The 20,222-nt window shown below is 36.6% G+C and overlaps 11 protein-coding genes across 11 annotated transcripts; 7 read left to right on the top strand and 4 right to left on the bottom strand.

The window, feature by feature from the left end:
* Positions 1–550: 550 nt before the first annotated feature.
* On the top strand, positions 551–1,678 carry FDP41_009614 (uncharacterized protein; the record flags this gene model as incomplete). The annotated part of the gene is made up of 2 exons (XM_044713591.1): positions 551–629; positions 684–1,678. 2 exons carry the CDS (start codon positions 551–553, stop codon positions 1,676–1,678), a joined length of 1,074 nt encoding a protein of 357 aa, XP_044556633.1.
* A 116-nt stretch (positions 1,679–1,794) lies between these two features.
* FDP41_009613 (uncharacterized protein) lies at positions 1,795–2,995 on the bottom strand (the record flags this gene model as incomplete). Its single annotated transcript, XM_044713590.1, has 2 exons — positions 1,795–2,382; positions 2,552–2,995. The coding sequence occupies 2 exons, from the start codon at positions 2,993–2,995 to the stop codon at positions 1,795–1,797; spliced, it is 1,032 nt and encodes a 343-aa protein (XP_044556632.1).
* A 450-nt stretch (positions 2,996–3,445) lies between these two features.
* FDP41_009612 (uncharacterized protein) lies at positions 3,446–7,908 on the top strand (the record flags this gene model as incomplete). Its single annotated transcript, XM_044713589.1, has 8 exons — positions 3,446–3,554; positions 3,635–3,730; positions 3,824–4,521; positions 4,580–4,890; positions 4,946–5,136; positions 5,215–5,504; positions 5,586–6,633; positions 6,698–7,908. The coding sequence occupies 8 exons, from the start codon at positions 3,446–3,448 to the stop codon at positions 7,906–7,908; spliced, it is 3,954 nt and encodes a 1,317-aa protein (XP_044556631.1).
* A 184-nt stretch (positions 7,909–8,092) lies between these two features.
* On the bottom strand, positions 8,093–8,566 carry FDP41_009611 (uncharacterized protein; the record flags this gene model as incomplete). Its single annotated transcript, XM_044713588.1, has 1 exon — positions 8,093–8,566. One exon carries the CDS (start codon positions 8,564–8,566, stop codon positions 8,093–8,095), a length of 474 nt encoding a protein of 157 aa, XP_044556630.1.
* A 90-nt stretch (positions 8,567–8,656) lies between these two features.
* Positions 8,657–10,070, bottom strand: FDP41_009610 (uncharacterized protein; the record flags this gene model as incomplete). Its single annotated transcript, XM_044713587.1, has 2 exons — positions 8,657–9,695; positions 9,868–10,070. 2 exons carry the CDS (start codon positions 10,068–10,070, stop codon positions 8,657–8,659), a joined length of 1,242 nt encoding a protein of 413 aa, XP_044556629.1.
* A 207-nt stretch (positions 10,071–10,277) lies between these two features.
* Positions 10,278–11,498, top strand: FDP41_009609 (uncharacterized protein; the record flags this gene model as incomplete). The annotated part of the gene is made up of 1 exon (XM_044713585.1): positions 10,278–11,498. The coding sequence occupies one exon, from the start codon at positions 10,278–10,280 to the stop codon at positions 11,496–11,498; it is 1,221 nt and encodes a 406-aa protein (XP_044556628.1).
* A 183-nt stretch (positions 11,499–11,681) lies between these two features.
* Positions 11,682–12,827, top strand: FDP41_009608 (uncharacterized protein; the record flags this gene model as incomplete). Its single annotated transcript, XM_044713584.1, has 3 exons — positions 11,682–11,749; positions 11,808–12,606; positions 12,696–12,827. 3 exons carry the CDS (start codon positions 11,682–11,684, stop codon positions 12,825–12,827), a joined length of 999 nt encoding a protein of 332 aa, XP_044556627.1.
* A 110-nt stretch (positions 12,828–12,937) lies between these two features.
* On the top strand, positions 12,938–14,953 carry FDP41_009607 (uncharacterized protein; the record flags this gene model as incomplete). The annotated part of the gene is made up of 1 exon (XM_044713583.1): positions 12,938–14,953. The coding sequence occupies one exon, from the start codon at positions 12,938–12,940 to the stop codon at positions 14,951–14,953; it is 2,016 nt and encodes a 671-aa protein (XP_044556626.1).
* Positions 14,954–15,742: 789 nt separating this feature from the next.
* On the top strand, positions 15,743–16,822 carry FDP41_009606 (uncharacterized protein; the record flags this gene model as incomplete). Its single annotated transcript, XM_044713582.1, has 1 exon — positions 15,743–16,822. The coding sequence occupies one exon, from the start codon at positions 15,743–15,745 to the stop codon at positions 16,820–16,822; it is 1,080 nt and encodes a 359-aa protein (XP_044556625.1).
* A 132-nt stretch (positions 16,823–16,954) lies between these two features.
* On the top strand, positions 16,955–18,202 carry FDP41_009605 (uncharacterized protein; the record flags this gene model as incomplete). Its single annotated transcript, XM_044713581.1, has 1 exon — positions 16,955–18,202. One exon carries the CDS (start codon positions 16,955–16,957, stop codon positions 18,200–18,202), a length of 1,248 nt encoding a protein of 415 aa, XP_044556624.1.
* Positions 18,203–18,296: 94 nt separating this feature from the next.
* FDP41_009604 (uncharacterized protein) lies at positions 18,297–20,021 on the bottom strand (the record flags this gene model as incomplete). Its single annotated transcript, XM_044713580.1, has 1 exon — positions 18,297–20,021. One exon carries the CDS (start codon positions 20,019–20,021, stop codon positions 18,297–18,299), a length of 1,725 nt encoding a protein of 574 aa, XP_044556623.1.
* Between the last annotated feature and the right edge of the window lie 201 nt (positions 20,022–20,222).

The raw sequence follows: 20,222 nt of genomic DNA, 5'->3' as shown, positions 1-20,222 counted from the left end.
ACAAGATCTCTGAATGCATTGGCAACCTGTGATTGGGAAGATCGGAAAATGTGTATGTCCGGGAGTCTTGTTCTCTGGTCGGAATTCGGTATCATCAAGAAGAAATCATTATGGAATCAACCAGGAATGATGAAAATACTGAATCATACAAAAACCCTTATTAAAATGATTCGGAATCAAGGCTTGATTCAAAAATCTTTGCAATCAACTCGCTGCTCATCAACTCAAACCTTGATGCCTCTTCTTGCAAAAATTTTTTGTTCCTGCACCAACTGCCGCTAAATTGTTCGTTCACCAACAATATTTTTTAATATCAAAAAAAACCAATCAAACAAAGGAAGAGGTATAGATTTATTCTTCATCATCATCAACTCTAATTTCCAATAACAGAAGAAGCCTCCGAGCGGATCTTTCATCATCAACGACTAGACAACGGAAACCATACACGCAAATCATCATCATTAAATCATTCTTTAAAGCCAAATTCATTATCATCATCCGAACCCGAACGCCATCATCAATGCCCTCAATACCATCAACATCAACACTGATGTTGATTCCTTCGCTAGAACAAACCCATAGGAATACTTTTTTGCACAAAGTCCAAAATGATCGCGCAGATGAAAAATGTAAGTAATCTTCCAGTTGTGGATCACACTCACTTTTCACAATTTTTATCCTAGTGGCCCAATATTTTGTGTTACAAGCAAAGAAACATCCTTCGTTGGCTCCTGTTGTCTTTGACGTGTGGCAAGAAAGTGTTTCATCATGCGTGTCTTCGCCAGGCCGATTATATGAACTTTATGCATTGGCGAAAAGTATAGTTGAAACAGCTTTGAAAGTTGGTGTTACAGCCTTAATTGAAAGCTTTGACACGAATTTCCATGCAATTGCTCTAAATCATCTTGAAACCCGAACGAAAGAGATTTCGAATGTAGTCATTGCTATTGATCGATACATTGCACAAGGAATGAAGCTTGTCAATTCATCCTCGATTCGACGACGTCAATTACCACAAATGACCAATCAAGTAACACCATCTTCAGTTCAAACACCTTCAACTTCTTCCACATCAATACCACCATCCTCAACTAACTTTGTGAAAACAGAACCTTCAAAACTCCCCAAACCAATTTCAGGTATGAATCAAACGACCAATAATGTCACTGCACTAAAGAGTGAAACCAAGCCAACGACAACACGACTCCTCTCCACTCCTCCATCTTCCTCACCAAAAACAGAAACACCTACCACCATACCGTCAAAAATCCATTCACCACCTCAAAAGTCAAACAACATGATGTCAAAGCCAGAGACAAGCCCAACTCAAACTACGACCGATAAGGCACAACCTCCAAAACGAAAGAAAATGTTCCTGAAGGAGCATAAGAACGCCTTGATTGATTGGTTCAATCAAAATCCTCAATATGCAACAGAATCGTTTTTTGGCGATGACACACTTATTCACAAATTCATTTCAGAGAACCAAAAGAGATTTACTGTACCATTAACTGCTCAGACATTGAAGAATAATAAGGAGAGCCCACACTTTAAAACATTTTTCCAAGCTAAATATCTCGGGGAACGATTGGTCAAACAAGAACCAAAAAATCCTGCTCAAAAACGATTGCATGAAGGTGGAAATTTCAATTTTGAACAGCAAAAACGAAAAAAGTAAACAATAATTAATTTATTCAAGTGACATCTGCTGAGTGTCATTTTCAAATAAATATGGTAGGTTCATGTGAAAAATTTGTATTAAAAATTAATTTGTATTTTGTCGGCTGGTCTCATTTAGAACCTGTCTTTTGGAATATCCAAAAATTCTTTCACGTTATAATATAATAACTTGTCCTTTTGTTCTTGAGAGAGTGTAGATGATTCTTCCACAAGTTTTCCTGGATGATGTTCGCCAAGAGGGAAAGGATAGTCACTTCCCAACATAACTCGATCATCTCCAAAAACTTTAACAAGCAAATTAAGAGCATCTTGATCGTGAGTGATTGTATCAGCCCATATTCTTCCCAAGAATTGTCTTGGATTTACCTTACAATCGACTTGACACAAATCTGGTCTCACATTAAAGCCATGTTCAATTCGTCCAACTGTGTACGGGAAAGAACCTGCGCCATGACTGAAACAAACTTTTAGATTTGGAAGTCTCTCTAAAACACCGCCAAATATTAAACTGCACAAAGCGAGAGTAGTTTCAGCTGGCATACCTACGAGCCATGGTAACCAGTACTTCTTCATCAACTCGGAACCGATCATTTGCCATGGGTGAATCATGATTGGACAGTTTAATTCAGCTGCAGTTTCAAAAATAGGGAACAAGGAAGGATCATCCAAACAATAATTGTTGATATGAGATCCAATTTGAATCTATAAATGTCAATAAATTTGTGTCACATTATGAAATGGTCCAATATAAATGTCATCGTTATATGTTGTATGATATTAATCATAGTATTGGTGACAAAATAATTGCAGTCATAAATTATACAATAATAATAATATGTTGATCACAGAATTATTCCTCATAAATACTTACTCCTGACAAATGTAATTCTTCCACACATCGTCTAATTTCTTTACAAGCCAACTCTGGAGCTTGCATTGGAATTGTACCCAATCCCAAAAAGTAGTCTTCATACTTGCTACACACATGAGCAATATCATCATTCAAATAAATAGAAGTTTTTAAAGCATCATTTGGTTTTGCCCAATAATTAAACATGACTGGCACCGTACTCAGCACTTGCGCAGTAACACCCGTTTTCTTCATATCTTCCAACCGAGCCTCCATGTCCCAACAATTTTGTTCAACCGCTCTAAAAAATTGACCATCTTTCATCATATTGGCTTTACCTTTATTCACCGGATCATGTTCCAAAGTAACAAATCCACCATATCCGAACTCTTCCTTCCAATCGGGCAGATAGGAAGGTAAATAATGCACGTGCATATCAATTTTCTTTCCGTTCGAAGCTGGCATGATGAAATTTCAATGTTGAAAATTTTTTTTGTGGTTTGAATTATTGTTGTGGTGGTGGTGATTAAAAAGGTCTGGACTACTTTCACTATTACGAGAAGATCCTGATGAGACGAGAATTCGAATTTGTATGTACTGTACCATGATGTTATAAGATCAATAAGATTCAAAGGAGATGATGAAAAGCACAGTTTCTTTTGAAATGAGGATTGAATGAGTTTTTTCAAATTTCTCTTGAATAGAACCTTTCCAAATGTTCTCAATTGGACAGAGGTGAAACAGATCACCATGAGAATCATTCGTTCATGAACGGAGCTTCTCAATCCTCTCTTGTAGCTTGAAATTCATCACATCCTAATAGTGTACCTTCTGGGATGCGTGAGGATTAAATCTTTCGAAGAAGACGAACGCACAAAAAGTCTTTCTATTCTCCTTTAAAACTCTACACAAAAAATGCCCACCATTAATGCTTCTTCCTCTTTTTCATCATCAACATCATCATCGGAAGAGCTGTTTCGTTTCTCGATTGATCGGGGTGGTACTTTTACAGATATTTATGCAGGTAGGATCGTTTTGATGTGTGTGAATTTTGTCAGGGATACAATGAATTTTGAAATTTGTGTCAATGATGATCATCATTAGAGGTACCAAGAACTCCACATAATAATTTTCAACCCTTCTTTGTGATGAAGTTGTTGAGCGAGGATCCTCAGCATTACGAGGATGCTCCAAGAGAAGGTACGATAAGATTTCAATAATTATTTTTCTAAATATAGAGATTACGGAAATGATTGTCAAAAATTGTTTTTATTAACATCGCAATGTTGTTAGGAATTAAAAGAATTATGAATAAGGTTCTTGGATTAAACATGAAAGATGCAAAAGAAATTGACATTGATAAAATTGAGTACATTCGAATGGGTACTACGGTTGCAACAAATGCATTGTTGGAAAGAAAAGGTTCAAAATGTGCTCTCATTACAACAAAAGGATTTCGTGACTTGCTAAAAATTGGCAATCAGTCAAGATCTAAAATTTTCGATTTAGTCATCCAGAAACCAGAGCTTCTTTATGATCGAATTATTGAAGTTGACGAGAGAGTTTGCCTTACCGAACAGGTCTATGGATCCTTCAAAAAATTCCAAGCTCCTGAACATGATGGATCCTTAATATCTGAAGAGGAATGGAAATCTCAAAAGCTGAAACATGGAATTTCCGGAGAGGAGGTCTATATCAGAAAAACAGTTGACAAGGAGTTTGTATTCAATGCATGCAAGGAACTTCATGAAAGTGGATTTAATAGTATTGCAGTTGTGTTGTTGCATTCCTATACATATCCTGAACATGAATTGGAAATTGCCGCTCTTGCAAAAGAGGCTGGAATTGAATACATTTCTTTGTCACATCAAGTAATGCCCATGATACGAGCTGTTCCAAGAGGACAAACTGCATGTGTAGATGCTTATTTGAGCCCAATCATCAAGGAATATGTTAGAAAGTTTTGTGCAGGTTTTTCTGATTATGATAAGGTATGTCTGTCGCAAAAAACAGTCTTTATTGAGTTTTGTATTTTCACAATTTCGAAAGTTATTGAAACGTGTCACATTTATGCAGTCCAATGGAGGTTTAACTCCAGCAGCTAATTTCAAAGGATGCAACTCCATTTTGAGCGGTCCTGCAGGAGGTGTAGTGGGCTACGCCCAAACATCTTTCAATCCTGAAGAAGGCACTCCAGTGATTGGCATTGACATTGGAGGAACAAGCACAGATGTGAGTAGATTTGGCGGAACATTTGATCATGTTTTCGAGACGGAAACAGCAGGTGTCACTATTCAAGCACCTCAATTAGATATTACAACAGTTGCTGCCGGTGGAGGAAGTCGATTGTTTTTCACCAAGTATGTATTTAACAGTTTTTCTAATGGTTGCGATACATCAATTTTTAACAAATAGGAGTGGAGTGTTCCAAGTAGGTCCAGAATCTGTAGGTGCAAATCCAGGTCCTGTATGCTATCGAAAGCAAACGAATCTTCCTAAAAAACGTCTCGCCATAACAGACGCTAATTTATTCTTGGGAAGATTGATGCCTGAATTTTTCCCCAAAATTTTTGGTCCTTCAGAGAATGAACCACTTGATTATGAAGGTACGTTCATGTGTTGAGTAATATTGTAAATGACATGGAAAACCCCTCACAATTATTTTCACACCAACTCTCAAAAAGCCACGAAGAGAGCATTTGAAGAGTTAACCAATGAGGTGAATGAATTTGAGCTTAAAAGAAATGGAGACAAGGCCCAATTAAAGAGTCCTGAAGAGGTGGCCTATGGTTTTATTCAAGTTGCTAATGAATCCATGTCTCGTCCCATTCGATCCATTACGGTTGCGAAAGGTTACGACACGAGAGATCATATTCTTTGCTCCTTTGGAGGTGCGGGAGCTCAACATTGTCAAGCCATTGCTCGAAATTTGGGAATGAAGAAAGTATTTATTCCAAGACAATCTGGTATTTTGGTAAGTGATTGAAATGTTCTCTATTCATGGAATTGTTTTTTTAACAAGAATTTCTTTGACATTCACACGTCATGCTTGTAGAGTGCCTATGGACTTGGACTTGCAGATGTTGTTTTTGATGAGCAAGAACCGTGTGCAAAAGCATATGAAACAGAAAACTTCTCATATTTTGCAAAACGTTTGGACGATCTCAGACTCAAAGTGGTTGAAAATTTAAAACGTTCTGGATTTGACGATTCCAATATCAAGACGACTTCTTATCTCAATATGAAATACAAAGGTACGGACTATTCCATTATGACCACTGTTCCAGAAAAGTTAAAAAAGGATCACAATGGATTGGATGGAGATTATCTTGCAGAGTTCGAAAAGTCCTACAAGAGAGAATATGGATTTATTATCGCTGGTAGGTCTGTCATTGTCGATGACATTCGAGTGGTTGGAATTGGATCAACACCTTCCATCAGCAAAATCGAAATTTCACAATCCACACAAAAACCTCAACCCATAACATTTACAAAAACTTACTTTGAAGAAGGATGGACTGAAACAGCAGTCTATAATTTAGAACATTTGGGAGCAGGAGATGAGATTCAAGGTCCTGCCATCATTATCCATGAAACGACAACTATTTTAGTGGAACCTCAAGGAACAGCTAGCATTACAAAATATGGAGATGCTGAAATCACTTTCTCTGAAGTACGAATTCAACAAGTGGATTTCAGTGAAATGGTTAAAGTTGATGCTGTGAGATTAAGTATTTTCAATCATCGATTTATGAGTATTGCAGAACAAATGGGACGATCACTTCAAAGGACTTCCATCTCTACCAATATTAAGGAACGATTGGATTTTTCGTGTGCCTTATTTTCTCCAAACGGAGATTTGATCGCCAATGCTCCTCACTTGCCTGTTCATCTTGGATCTATGAGTGAGGCAGTAAAATTCCAAATCAAACATCTTGGAGACTCGTGGAAAGAAGGACAAGTCATTATGGCAAACCATCCTTGTGCAGGTGGTACACATTTGCCTGATATTACAGTCATTACGCCAGTGTATTCGAATGGAAGAGTTGTTTTTTATGTTGCAAATAGAGGTCATCATGCTGATATTGGAAGTATTAGTCCAGGTAAGTGTCACTCATGTCACCATTCAAGATTACATGGTTTGTTCATGACGCCCATGTCTTGAAGGTTCAATGCCACCTTTTAGTAGACTCCTTGCCGAGGAAGGAATGGCCATTATTTCTCTTAAAATTGTTGAAGATGGTATCTTCCAAGAACAACGAATTACTGAACAATTAAAAAAAGCAGGAGCAAGATGTATTAAAGACAATATTGCAGATCTCAAAGCTCAAATAGCTGCCAATACTAAAGGTATTTCTCTGTTACAAGATTTGATCAATGAGTATTCATTAGAAGTTGTACAGAGCTACATGCAACATGTTCAAGACAATGCTGAACTTGCTGTGAGAGAAATGCTTCAACAAGTATTTGATGGTCATGCTAAAAGTCCAAATGATGAATTCATTCATGTTCTTTCTGAAGACTACATGGATGATGGATCTGTAATCAAGTTGAATTTGACCATTCGTAATCAAAGACATGAACAATTTAATACAAGTTCGAGAAAGCCAGTGGCAGAATTTGATTTTACTGGAACCTCAGAAATGGTTTTGGGTAATATTAATGCTCCAAAAGCAATTACCACAAGTGCCATTCTGTACAGCTTGAGATGTCTCGTCAAACAAGAGATTCCTCTCAATCAGGGATGTCTCGAACCAATTACGATCAAGATTGAAAAACACTCACTTCTTGACATTGGTGAAGATGGAATTGTTGGAGTGGTGGCTGGTAATGTGTTGACCTCTCAGAGAATTACTGATATTATTCTTAAAGCATTCTCTGCTGCTGCCTGCAGTCAAGGTTGTATGAATAATTTCACATTTGGAAATCAAACATTTGGATATTATGAGACCATTGCGGGAGGAGCTGGTGCTGGACCCTATTGGCATGGTGCCTCAGGAGTTCACACTCACATGACAAATACTCGTATTACTGATGTAGAAATTTTGGAAAGAAGATATCCTCTCGTTATTAAACAGTTCAGTTTGAGACCCAATACAGGAGGAGATGGCAAATATAGAGGAGGAGATGGTGTGAATCGAGAGTTTGAGTTTTTGGAACCTCTTCGTGTTGGAATTTTATCTGAAAGAAGAGTCTTTTCTCCATGTGGGTTGTGTGGAGGTGGAAATGGTGCCAAAGGAAAGAACATTCTTGTCACAAAATCGGGTTTAGTTCACAATTTGGGAGGAAAGAATTCATTCGATGTTCAGCCTGGAGATATTGTGTTAATTCAAACACCTGGTGGTGGCGGTTTTGGTAATCAAGATGAGCAGCAATAAGGCACCTGATGATTGAAGAAATTTCTTATTAAATTAATTTATTATGTGTCGTTAGTCATTGTGAAATAATTCATGCACTTTGTCTCCAAATGATCATTGCATGCAAAACCTTGAGTTCAACTAATCGTTGCAATTTTCATGAACTCCCTTCTGTGCATCTTTATCCGAATTTCAGCTTGTTTTTTTAGAACAATCCTTGAGTTTCGTGATAAATTTTTACTCTGTGAACATCCTTTTCTGTCAACCGCTTGTTTCTTCCCTTGCATTTTCCTCGTCCTTGTTTGAGTGGTTTATTCTTATTTTCTCGAATGATTTTTTCAATTCTTGCCTGTCGTCGTTGCTCCATTTTTCGCTTTTCAATTTTATTTTCCTCTTCCATATCTGCTTTAATTTGTCGTTCAATTTCTTTGATTTCTTGAAGCTCTTTCTTCTTTTCCATTTGTTCTTCGTAGGTTTCCTTCGCTCTTGTCTTTTTTACCGAGAATCGGTCTTTTGGTTGTTTCCACACCTTTCCCGATTTATAAACTGTTTTCGATACTTGAACATAGGTTCCTGGAGTGAATTTTGGTTTTTGAGCTGTTGTTGCTGTTTCCGATGATGATGAAGAGTCCTTGTCGTTGTTGCTCGTCGATGCGTTGGTGTTTTTCTGTTCACTCATTTTTTTGAATGTTTGAATTAAATTAAAAAAATTGAAAAAGTTTATGTTGGTATTTAAGAGTGGTGTTCAAAGAGTGCACTCGTGTGATGATCAATAATCCACTAGCAGATCGTGTAAAAATTGCTTTCGAGCTTGATTCAAAACTTTGGTCTTTTTGGTGGCACTTTGAACGCCTCCTGCCTTCTTTCTCTTTTTGACATTTTTCTCTGCTTCTTCAAGGTTGGCTTTTGCCTCTCTATTCAAAATGGACTTTTCAAACTTCTTCTCCTTCTTTTTCAACTTTTGAATTTCAGGCTTCTTTTCTTCTTTATCGACAACTTCAGTTAGTGACATGTCAAACATTCCAATTGCATTATAAAATCGAACGTTTTCCAATGAACAACTTGCCAAATATTTGGCGTCTCTAGAAATACTCATGTCGATAATTGGCTCATTCGTTTGATCGGTTAATCGATTACTCAATTTTGATTTTTTGGTATCCAATGAATAAATAATTCCATCATCTGTTGCATAGGTCAACATTCCATCTCTCACTTGAATCATACTTGATATTGAGGTTGATAACGATTTGATATTTTTCTTTGGCTGGAACAATTTGTCAGTATCAAATTCATAAATCACTCCAGAAGCTCCAGCAGCATATAATAATTGTCCATCTTGCATTGTTGTCAAGCTCACTAAATCATCATTCAATCCCTCCGTCACTGCTACTCCACTAGGTTTACTCTTTTTCATATCAACCACTGAAATACATCCATCTGCAGCGGCCGAATAAAGCAATCCAGTTTCAGGAGCATAATCAAAACAACTTATATAATCACCATGTTCATTATAGGATTTAATGGCCTTTCTTTGACGAACATCCCAAATTCGAACACAACCTTCATCATCTCCTGTAGCGATCCGATCATCATCAATGACAATGAGAGTATTTATAGGTGAGGTATGAGCATCCTTAATGCAATATTTGAGGGCACCTTTTTTGATATCCGTTACAGCAAGTTTCATATCGGAACCTGCTGAAAACATGAGTTTACCATCATCGGAGAAGAAGAGTTTACGGCAAGCTTCGGAATGATGATTAAATGTAGCCACGCATGTGTTTTCTATATCTATGGAATATTTGTAACTGTCGTGAGATGATTAAATTCATTCGGTTTCATAAATTTCAATGATTCGGAAACCATTCGTTATTGCAAAATCATCAAAAGAGTGGTGTATAAGTAATTATCAAAATTAATTGGTCATTCACTAAGATTGATTCACGTGCACAACAGGAATATTTGATATTTGGGACTTACATTTTAGCCTCTCCTGTTACCAATCCCATGGTTATCAAATCCAATTTCGGATGAAAATCAACTGAAAAAACAGATTCCGATTCACTGATTGGTTTTGGAACATAAATTTTTTGATTCTTCTCATCGTTCTTGACAATGAAATATTGTGGAAGAGAGTAATCAATATCATCCACTGATTCTGGGAGATCCTCTTCTTTAATCATTTTTTTTGTTGAATATAGAAACAACATTTCATGAAGAAGGACATGCATCAAACAAAAACAATGGATCGAACATGTATCACTCCAAATGATCAATCAACATGACCAATTTATATTAGATGAATGAGCTTAAGCCAACGAAGAATAAATAGATGTGAGTGTTGGTTTACACTTCCAGTATTTGCAAGAAGTGTTGTTGAAAGAAAAAATATGATTTCCTCACATCAAGAAAAAGCTGGGTTCTTGTTGGTCACTGTCGAAGAAGAGAGCACCACCACCAGCAGTAGTTTTTCATCTCGTGGTCGTGATGGTCCTCCTTCAAACACTTTCCATCATCACCACTCTCCAACGATCCATATTGAAGAACATCATTATGAGAATAAGCCTCTTCTTGTGGATGAATACAAACACCATGTTCATCATGATCTTCGCTCATCAAAGAGCATTCGGGTCGAATTGACCACTCATAAAACCAATAAGAGACAATACGCGGTTGATGATCAAGTTGCTTCATCGCATCATCATCACAAGCATGCTACAACTTCATCAGTGCCAATAATGAAAATCCATGTCCGTGATGAGGATCCAACCACAACCCGAGAAGCCTCATCATCATCCGCAAGAGTAAGATCCACTCTCGGAAAGAGAAATCTAACGGAATTTAAAGGGGACCAACACCATGAGCAGCATAAAGATCAAGTGGAGGTGGTGGATGAGAACCATAGGGTTGAGAACTACGATGATGATCATACACCATCATCATCATCATCGCCACGTATTGCGTTTTATGAAATTTCTTCCTCTTCCCTTTGGCAATCCAATCTCAATCATCCAGAGGAGCAACCCAATCACAATGTGTTTGAGGGTGGACCACCACCTCACGAAATAGCACAGCATGAACATGAGGAACAACCACCTATTGCTCAACAAGAGAATGTATTTCAACAAGTCATTTCTCAACAACAACCACACTTTTACCCACCACCAATTGTGGTTGGATATGGAAATAATGGCACCTTGTACGTACAGAGCCAAAACACTGGAAGATTCATTCCAGCCATTGTATCACCCAAGAAAAAGAAACCAAAAACCAAACATCCCATCAATGCCGAGCTTATAATCACGAAAACTAATGTAGTAAGAATTAGAAAGAAGAAAGGACAGACTGTTGTGAATTGTGATGTTTATGTTGGGAATCGATGTTTTCATGGTGGATGGAGGTTACAAGAATCCAAATGGGCAAATCCTTTTGAAAAACTTCCCAAACCTGAAAGCTTGGAAAAGTATCGAGAGTACATCCTGAGTCAACCCAAGTTGAAACAAGACTTGATTGAATTGAAGGGTAAAACTCTTGGATGTTTTTGTGAGAGGCATGAAAGACCCTGTCATGCAGATGTATTGTGTGAATTAGTTGAGGAACTCTATCCCTAAGTTTGTATATAATTTGAGGCGCCACACCACCTTATGTTGGAGTGTGTAAATGTTGATCCATGATGAACGTGGTTGGTTGGCTCTGAGGACAATCATGCAAGTTCATTGTACAGGTCACACCTTTTTGAAAGTTCGTGAAAAGATGAACTTTGAAACCTTAAGCGCAGTCAAAACCATTAAAAAATGTCTGAAAATTGGTTTGACACCAATCTTGATGTTTGGATTGAAGCAATCGAAGATCATACCTTCAAGTAAGTTGTTCAGCAAGTTGGCATGTTGAAGATTGTAACGACAAGATACTTCATCAAGGACCCGTATGGTTGCTTTGTCAAGAGACCAAATATGTGCCATTATTAGCGACCATGAATATTTCACTTCGGAAGAGAATGAACAACTGAAACAATCGGTCGGAATGGATTTGATGATGAGTTTTGATGTTGAACGCAAGAACAGTATTTTGCAAGAATTGGAAAAGTCGGTCAACCATGAAATGCAACAATTAATGAACAAGAACGGATGCAACACCGAAGGATGTTTCATTAAATTATCATGTCGATCTCCAAAAGATGCATTCGCAGTTTGTGAAAAGATGCAAACTATCTTTGCAGGCAGGATTGGTCAGTTCATTCAAGAGAATGGAAGAAAGCCTTCAGAAAATGAGAGATTAATTGCAGTGAATGAAGCTTTTATTCAATCCATGAAAGTGACTAGTTTTGCTGAGGAATATCACTATTTTAAAAAGTCAGCTCGAGTGTTGGAAGATTTCATGCTCTACTTGATTCGATCTAAATCTCATTCAAATCTCGATCCTATTCAAATCATTATAAGAGAATGGGTGGAAATTCCCATTCAACATGAATTTCGATCTTTTGTGAAAAACGGAAAGCTTACAGCGATATCTCAATATTTTGATACTTGTTATTTTCCAGAGCTCGTTCTACATGCATCAGAAATTAAGGAAAAATTAATTGATTTTTTTAACACTCACATAGGATCATCCATTCCAATGAAGGATTACATTTGTGACTTTGCCATTTCAAGCGATGGAAAAGTTTATGTTGTGGAATTGAATCCATTTTCTTCAACCACTGACGCATGTTTATTTAGTGTACGTAGGAATCGTGTGTGAAATTTTATACTCACTTGTTTGTGAAATTCATGTTCAATTGAAATTGACACTGTGCTAATGAATTCAAGTGGTCAAAGGACTCTTCTATTTTGAATGGCCTTAATGGAGTTAGCATTGAAATGAGAGTCAAGAAGAAAGAAGAAAAACATTTGAAGCATGAAATCCTTTCGGTATGGATTCCCTTTGTTTGTGGGCACTAAGAATGACTCACCTGTAAAGTATTAAGGATTTAATGCAATTCCCAAATTCCATTTAAATTAATGAACGATCATCGACGTCGCCCGAATTTGCCTTTTTTTCCAATAAAAAAATGCCAACTCATAGAAACAGTGGTAGCTCTTCCTCTCACCATCACTATTCCAATCGTCAAGGGAATACACGATACCAACATGTTTCGAAAGGAGGATATGCAGGAGGAGGTAGTGGAAGATTTTCCGACAAAAATACTGTTTCATCGTCATCCTCATCATCATATAAGAGAAAGTCTAATGACAATTCTAAATATAGCTACAATAGTCATCATCATACTGATAATTCTGACGATCACCACAAGAAAAGAAAACAAGAAAAGGCTCCTGTAAAATGTACTAGCGTTTCCCATGCTTTCCCGAGATGTAACGATAAAAAGATTGAATTGAGTGATTTAAAATCTCATCTCGAAGATTTTATTCCCGAAGAAGCACAATATGACTTGTTGGAGTGGATCCTGCAAGTGAGAGATGAATATTGCCCATTATTAAGCTATTCCGAAGTGAGTAGGAGTAAAAACACATTAATTGATGCCTATGCCGGTGTTGGTTGTGCATCTATAACATTCTCTAGAACAAGTGGATTTGATAACATTGTAGCTGTCGAAAGTAGCACTGAGAGATACAATGCACTCAAAAACAACGTCGTTGATGAATTTCAACTTGAAAAATATGTAGAATTTGTAAATGCCAATTTCTTGAACTGGATGAAAGAAAATTACAGTGATGTGAAATATTTCAAATCATGTATTTTCATTGATTTGAATTTATTTGCATTAGCATTGCCAACAAGTAGCGATTTGAGTTTCGAGTCTAGCTTGATGGAATTGCTCAAGGGACTGTTGGAAGATTTCTCGTGCCCACTTGTAGTATTACGAGTGAAGAATGCTGAGGAAAGAACAGTACTTGATGCTCTGAGTCACGTGAAAACAAGAAAGGTGATTCACAATAACAACCTTCAAGATGGTTATGACTACGTGGCAGTGCTTCCTCAACTTGCTGTTACAACAGCTCTCAACTCTGAGCAACAATTGACAAACAAGCATGGACTGCCCACTGTTTTTTCTCAAAAACAATTTCACTACGTGTGGCATCAATCTAAAGGAGACACCAAGAAGAGAACTGAACAAATTTTGTGCAAACAAATGTTAAGAAAATGTTATGGACAGCAGGCTATTGTCAAGGAACAGATCCAGAAATTTATTGAAACTTCTTCTAATGACCAAGAGATTTATGACAAATTAAATGATCTCTTCCAAAATAAGATATTTAAATCTAGAGAATATCTGAAAGAGAATCCAGTGAATGTTACCAAGATGAGTACAGATCGAAGTACTGATACTTCATACAGAACTAGTAATCGTTCTAACAAAATTAAGGAACTAATTCCAAAATCTTTGAAAGTCCGTAACATGCTTGATATTGGATGCTCTGAAGGATCAATTACGCAAGCTGTTGGACATGAACTTGGTTTAACAAAAGAAAACATTCATGGCTGTGACGTGAGAGACATTGGAAAAACTTACACCAACGATTTTACATTCCATCTCATTAGTGAACAATCCAATCATCTACCTTTCGCAAATAACTCATTTTCACTTGTGACAGCTCTCATGTCTTTTCATCATATCAAAAACGTAGAGGAAACTATCAAAGAGGTGTACAGAATTTTGGAGCCAGGAGGAGCTCTAATTATTCGAGAACACGACTGTTCCCCTCCTGAAACTTCACTCACCCTCGACATCATGCACGGATTATACTCACTGGTTTGGAGTTCTCCTCGAGAGATGCCCAATTTTTGTTCTGAATACTTTGCTGAATATCGATCTAGCGACGAGTGGACCGAGTTAATCACTGCTCCCATATTGGTTGACCAAAAAGACTCAGAAGGATCTTGTCAACAAACAGAGAAAAAACAATCAGGTTTCATTCTTGAGTATTGTGAAGATTTATCAACGTTTGACAACGCATTACCAAAACAACAACGTTTTGGCAGAAGAGATTATAAAGGAGGGGAACAAGACATCAAAAATCCTTTTAGGTCTTATCATGCGGTGTACATTAAGAGAAAGGATTGAGCAGCATGTAATAACATTCAAGTGATCTCTTCGAAAAATTTCCTTTGATATTCCCTGTTCACAACCATCATGTCCAAGCAAACAAAATGACCCAACATCCAACAGTGGAATTCAATGATCCTGTCTCATGCTTAAGGAGATGAAAGAGTGTCATAATGTTGTTGATGATGGTATGCTTCTGCTTTGAAATGCTGAACAAAATAATTTCAGTATCGTAGATATTTATGGTAGATATGATGCTAATGTTAGGGAGAGCTGTTACTTGACAGTTTCTGTTATTTCTTTTTACTGTCGTTAACTCGAAACGAGGAACTCAAAACTCTATCTACAAATAGATTCAACAGGAAATCTCAAAAAGCAACAATAAAACCCTCAACATTCAAGCATCATGGTGTGACAAGATCATGGTCATTGAGGAGGAGATTCAGAGTTGCAAAAATTTAGAGATCAACGACCTGTGTTTCCTGTCTTGCATATTGTTGAGACTTCCCAAGTATCGATCCTTGGCAATCCAAATTTCACAGAAAAAAGATATTAACAAGAGAGACCATGATCGAATTAATGATTTTCAGTAACTTAATGAGATTGTTGACAAAAGTGAAAGAATTTTCATTTGAAGTGATGATTGATGCGTCCATTCATGATCTCTTATCTAGAGGACTGAAGAGACAAGCTATGCGCTAAAATAGATTGCAATATATGGTTAATGCTTTTCTCGTATTAAGCGGGGTTTTCAAAACCTCCGCTGTCAGCAATCATTTGCGTAAAAAAATTTTGAGTAGCAAACAGATGCCTCTCATTCTTATTGATTTTGTACCATCATCACGCCACAATTCTTTCCAAGATCATTGCCTCCATCTGTTTGAAAAACTGAGTCAAAAGTTGGTGAAAGGAAGAGAACGAGTTCCAAGAGCCTTCTCTCGTGCATTTCAACTTGTTCACACCATCGATAAAATTGCACTTCCTTCTGTTTCGACGTTTGATGTGGCAACAGCTTTCGAATTTGACATGTATCTGAAACATCCGTCAGAAGTCAAGATTTCTTATCATCATGCTTGTATTATCATCAGTGACTCTGGAAATCAAAGAATGTTATTTTTTGACTTGATGTCAAAAAAGTTTATATTTTCTCTCAATATTGAATCGTGTCACTTCTGTGTTCAAGAAAATTACGATCAAATGGAACATGACGCACTTCTTTTGATTTCTTCCAAAATGTTTTTATGGAATTATTGTATGAAATGTGATTTACAATTTCTGTTACAAAATTCCAAATCAAAAGACAGCATTGATGATTCCAAACTTGTTGAAAAGAATTGTTTATGGAAATCTCAATCACTTTCGAATGTAACTGGAATTTGTGTGTCCAGAACCTATGCGTTCATTTCCGAACTTGTTTCAAAAACTATTTATGTGTTAAACTTGTCTTCTGGACTTGTCGTTCAAACCATTTCATTGGAAGGATCTCCATTCCGATCGGACGTGATTTTTGATAGTTCTTTATTCTATGTCATTGAACAGAAAGATGAAAAGAGTCGTGATTATCGAATCAAAATCTTTTTTCTCGAGAAGAATGACCTTCGTTCTCCACCGAAATGGAAAATTGTGAAAAGTTTTGGCGACATGAGAGAAGGAAAAGTGAATTCACCAAAAGGAATTTGTATTCTCGATAAGAGAGAGGGTTCTGAATTTCTTCTTTCATCCACGACGACAACAACAACACTCCAAAAAAATCGAATTCAAATTTTTCGATTTGGTCGTTGTGTCAAAAGTTTTACCACTGTGAAAGGTCTCTCTGGAATTTGTTTGAATGAATTCACGGGAGAGTTATTGGTGTGTCATACAAGAGAAGTTTCCATTTATAAGTGAGAGAAAGTGAACTCGAGTTCCACTTATCATCTTGAAATGAAATTGCTTTTGGAATTTTGAAAATGCACTTTGGAGAGTGAAATGAAAACTTTGAGTTGCAAACAATACTGATAAAGTAAAAAAAAACAAAATATGAACGATCTATTGTCATTGGATACTTCAGAGTCACTTTCTGAAGAGATTTCAAAGAATATCAATCATGAAAAGTCAAATGTCACTTCTCGAAAACTCTCTCTTTTTCATGAAAGAGATTATTACACTCTTCTTCCAAAATATCCAAGTGCTAAAGAAAAATCAAGTGGTGCAGGATATGCCATCAAATCCTCCAAACGATGGATCGAACATTCCACCTATGTCTATGCTCAAGAGAAAATTGATGGCTCTCAGTTGTCATTCATGCTGACAAATGTCAATGATGATGAAAATAAGGACCAAGCACTTTCCAATCAAGAAGAAAGAGGTCCAAGAATGAAATTAATTTATCGAACAAAAAAAGGTCCAATCTCCAATGACGTTTTCTTTGAAAATGCCATCAAAGGTATTACTGAAATTCAACATTTACTTTTCCCAAATTATATCTATCGAGGTGAAACCATTACTCGTTATAGACATTGTCGTGTCATGTATGGAATCATTCCTCCAAAATCTTTTGTCTTGTTTGATGTCCAGAATGATAAGGGAAATTATTTGCTGCCAGATGAAATTGAAATGGAAGCAAAACGATTGGGATTGATGTGTGCTCAAATTGTGTATCGTGGTTTGTTGGATTTTGAAAAGTTGAAATATTTGTGTAATAATACCAAATCTCAATTGGGTGGATATGCCATGATGGAAGGTTTGGTTGTGAAACAATATGTAGATCACACCACCATGACAGTTGACAGCTCTTTGAAAACAGATGAAATGGATGGTCTTGGTGACATTCAAATGGTCTCTTTCAAAATGGTTTCTAAACGTTACAAGGAAACAAAGAAAGCCAAACATCTCAAAGAAGAAAAAGATGTTGACACCAAATTGAAAACTATTGCTCAAAGTGTCTGCACTCCATCGAGATGGGAAAAAGCCATGATTCGTTATCTTGAAGAAGGTGGTGACATGAATCATATAGATTTGAGTGGTATTCTGTGTTTGGAAATTAAGAAGGATATCATTAAGGAAGAGAATGATTCCATTCAAAAGTTGTTGAAAGAGTGTGACATGGAATGTACAGATGGTGTGGTGGATATGATTTTGGAATTTGCAGTGGAAGGTGTCAAGGAATGGGCTAAACAATATGTCAAGGAAATTGCATCCACTTTCTTGAATGATTCGATCCTATCAACAGAAACAACCAATTCTGTTGTGGAATTGGCAACACCAATATTATTGGTGAATAAATGAGCGAATGGTTGTTGTTACATTTCAAACAGTTTGTGACGCTCAACTGATCATCAACAGCCAAATTAAATTCTCCTTCATTCTTCATTCTAGTTTTCTATTTGTTACTCAATGCCAATACAGCTTCCATAAAATCAAATACAACTTTCTCGTCAAATGCCACTCCATTCGGTAAGAAAGAACCAGTGAAGAAAGCTCGATTTCCACCTTTTGATGTTTTTACAAGAAGAATATTCTCATGTTTTCCATAAATACAAGCAGGAGTGACCTTCTTATTCATCACAGACACAGAACAAGAAGGATCATCGCTTGCAGATACGAGAAGAATTGGGCATAATAAATCATCACTTAAATGATGGCAACAACTAGAGGCATCGTAATAATCATTCTGAATATCTTGAACTTCTGGATTAATTTTGAGTGTGAAATTTGTGTCAAAATCTATGAAATTCTTTGAAGACATTAAAAAGTCGAGATTCAAAGTTGATGCTTGTGGTAGCTGTTGAAAGATGCTCCAATTGTTTTTCACAATTTGTTTGAGCTGTTTCAGAATTGTGTTGTGATAGATTGTCATGTGATTTGTCATGCAATTTTTGATGTCATATGGGTTTGAAATGGAAATGCACATGGAGAAGTAATTTGTTTTGGAAAGACCAGATATGGTGCTTAATAGTAAATTAGCACCAAAGCCCCATCCAACTCCAATCAATTGATCACCAATGAATTGAGAATTTGATACTTTGCCAATTGTGTATTTCTCTGCGAGTTGTTGAATGCAATACCTCAGAGCGTTTGCATCACCTAATAATTTGAAATTAGAGCCAGTGGTCAATGGGTAATTGTGAGATCTTCCTTCTCTGTTATAAATAATGACTCGATGAATAGAAAATCTAGTGGAGGCAGCAAGCCTTAAAGAGTTTCGTGCACCACATATGTGATCAATAAAGGAATCTAAATAGTAAGAATTTTCTCCCAGACATCCATCAATATCTGGCACCAATAGAAGGGTTGAAAATGTGCAATCAGAAGAGTTGGAGCTTGATTTCTGTAATACATCAAAATAATATGTTTGTCCATTACTAGAAATGGTCACTTTTTCATGCTTCCAACCTTCCTTCTCGTAGTAATGAGAAATGTTGTCACTTGTCAATTTTCCAAAGCCTAACAGCCTTGAAAATCTATTTCCTTTCACAACTCTAGCAAGCATTGTCTGTGCCATTCCAGAAAATCCGAAAAACATTGGATATCTGTAAAGTGACATTTCATTGAAAGCAGAAGGGCCAAAGAATATGGTTGACAAGGCCCAAGGAGTGTTTTCAATTTTCAATTTGGCTTCTTCCACAATTTTCTTCTTTTCTGAATCATCTTTGAAAGCTTGTAAATAATTATCACTCAATTTTGTGACTGCAGTTCCATTGAGTGAAGGAGAGAGTTTACAAATTTCACTCAACGGAATATGCTTTGTTTCGTTTTGATTTGTCTCATGATCATCTCCTTCTTTTTCATCATAATAGTCATCATCTTCTACACTTGACATCCTCATGACATGTGTTAAATTTCTTAATTTAGAACTCATATAAACTCTCACTTCATCAAACATTCCATTCACGTGTGCATAATAATAAATAAAAAGTAATAAACTCATCAAGAATGGAAAACTCATAAACATTTGTCGGAAATAAATTGTATAGGGTGAAGTATTCGCTGCAATAATTTGATCATAGATGGATTGAGTGGCTGTCGGAGCAACAAAAGTGTTTGTTGTTGTTGCTTGTTGATGGAACGAAGAAGAAGATGATGAAGCTTCTTCATCTAAAGACATTTTTTTTGTAAAGTATTGAGAAAAACAAACCAATTGAGAAACAATTGAGGAGAAGAAGAAGAACCCATCCAACAACCTTTTTTTGGAATTAACTGTACTCAATATAAACTTGAAAGTGTTTCAAAAAGAATGGTTGTGTTGGATTCACAAGTTGAAGATTCCAAGTTGAGGCATCTTCATGAAAGACAGCGCCTGTCTTAT

Source organism: Naegleria fowleri, assembly GCF_008403515.1.
Source record: "Naegleria fowleri strain ATCC 30894 chromosome Unknown tig72, whole genome shotgun sequence".
NCBI classification, from domain to species: Eukaryota; Heterolobosea; class Eutetramitea; order Acrasida; family Naegleriidae; genus Naegleria; species Naegleria fowleri.
This window is presented reverse-complemented; position numbering and strand designations above follow the sequence as displayed.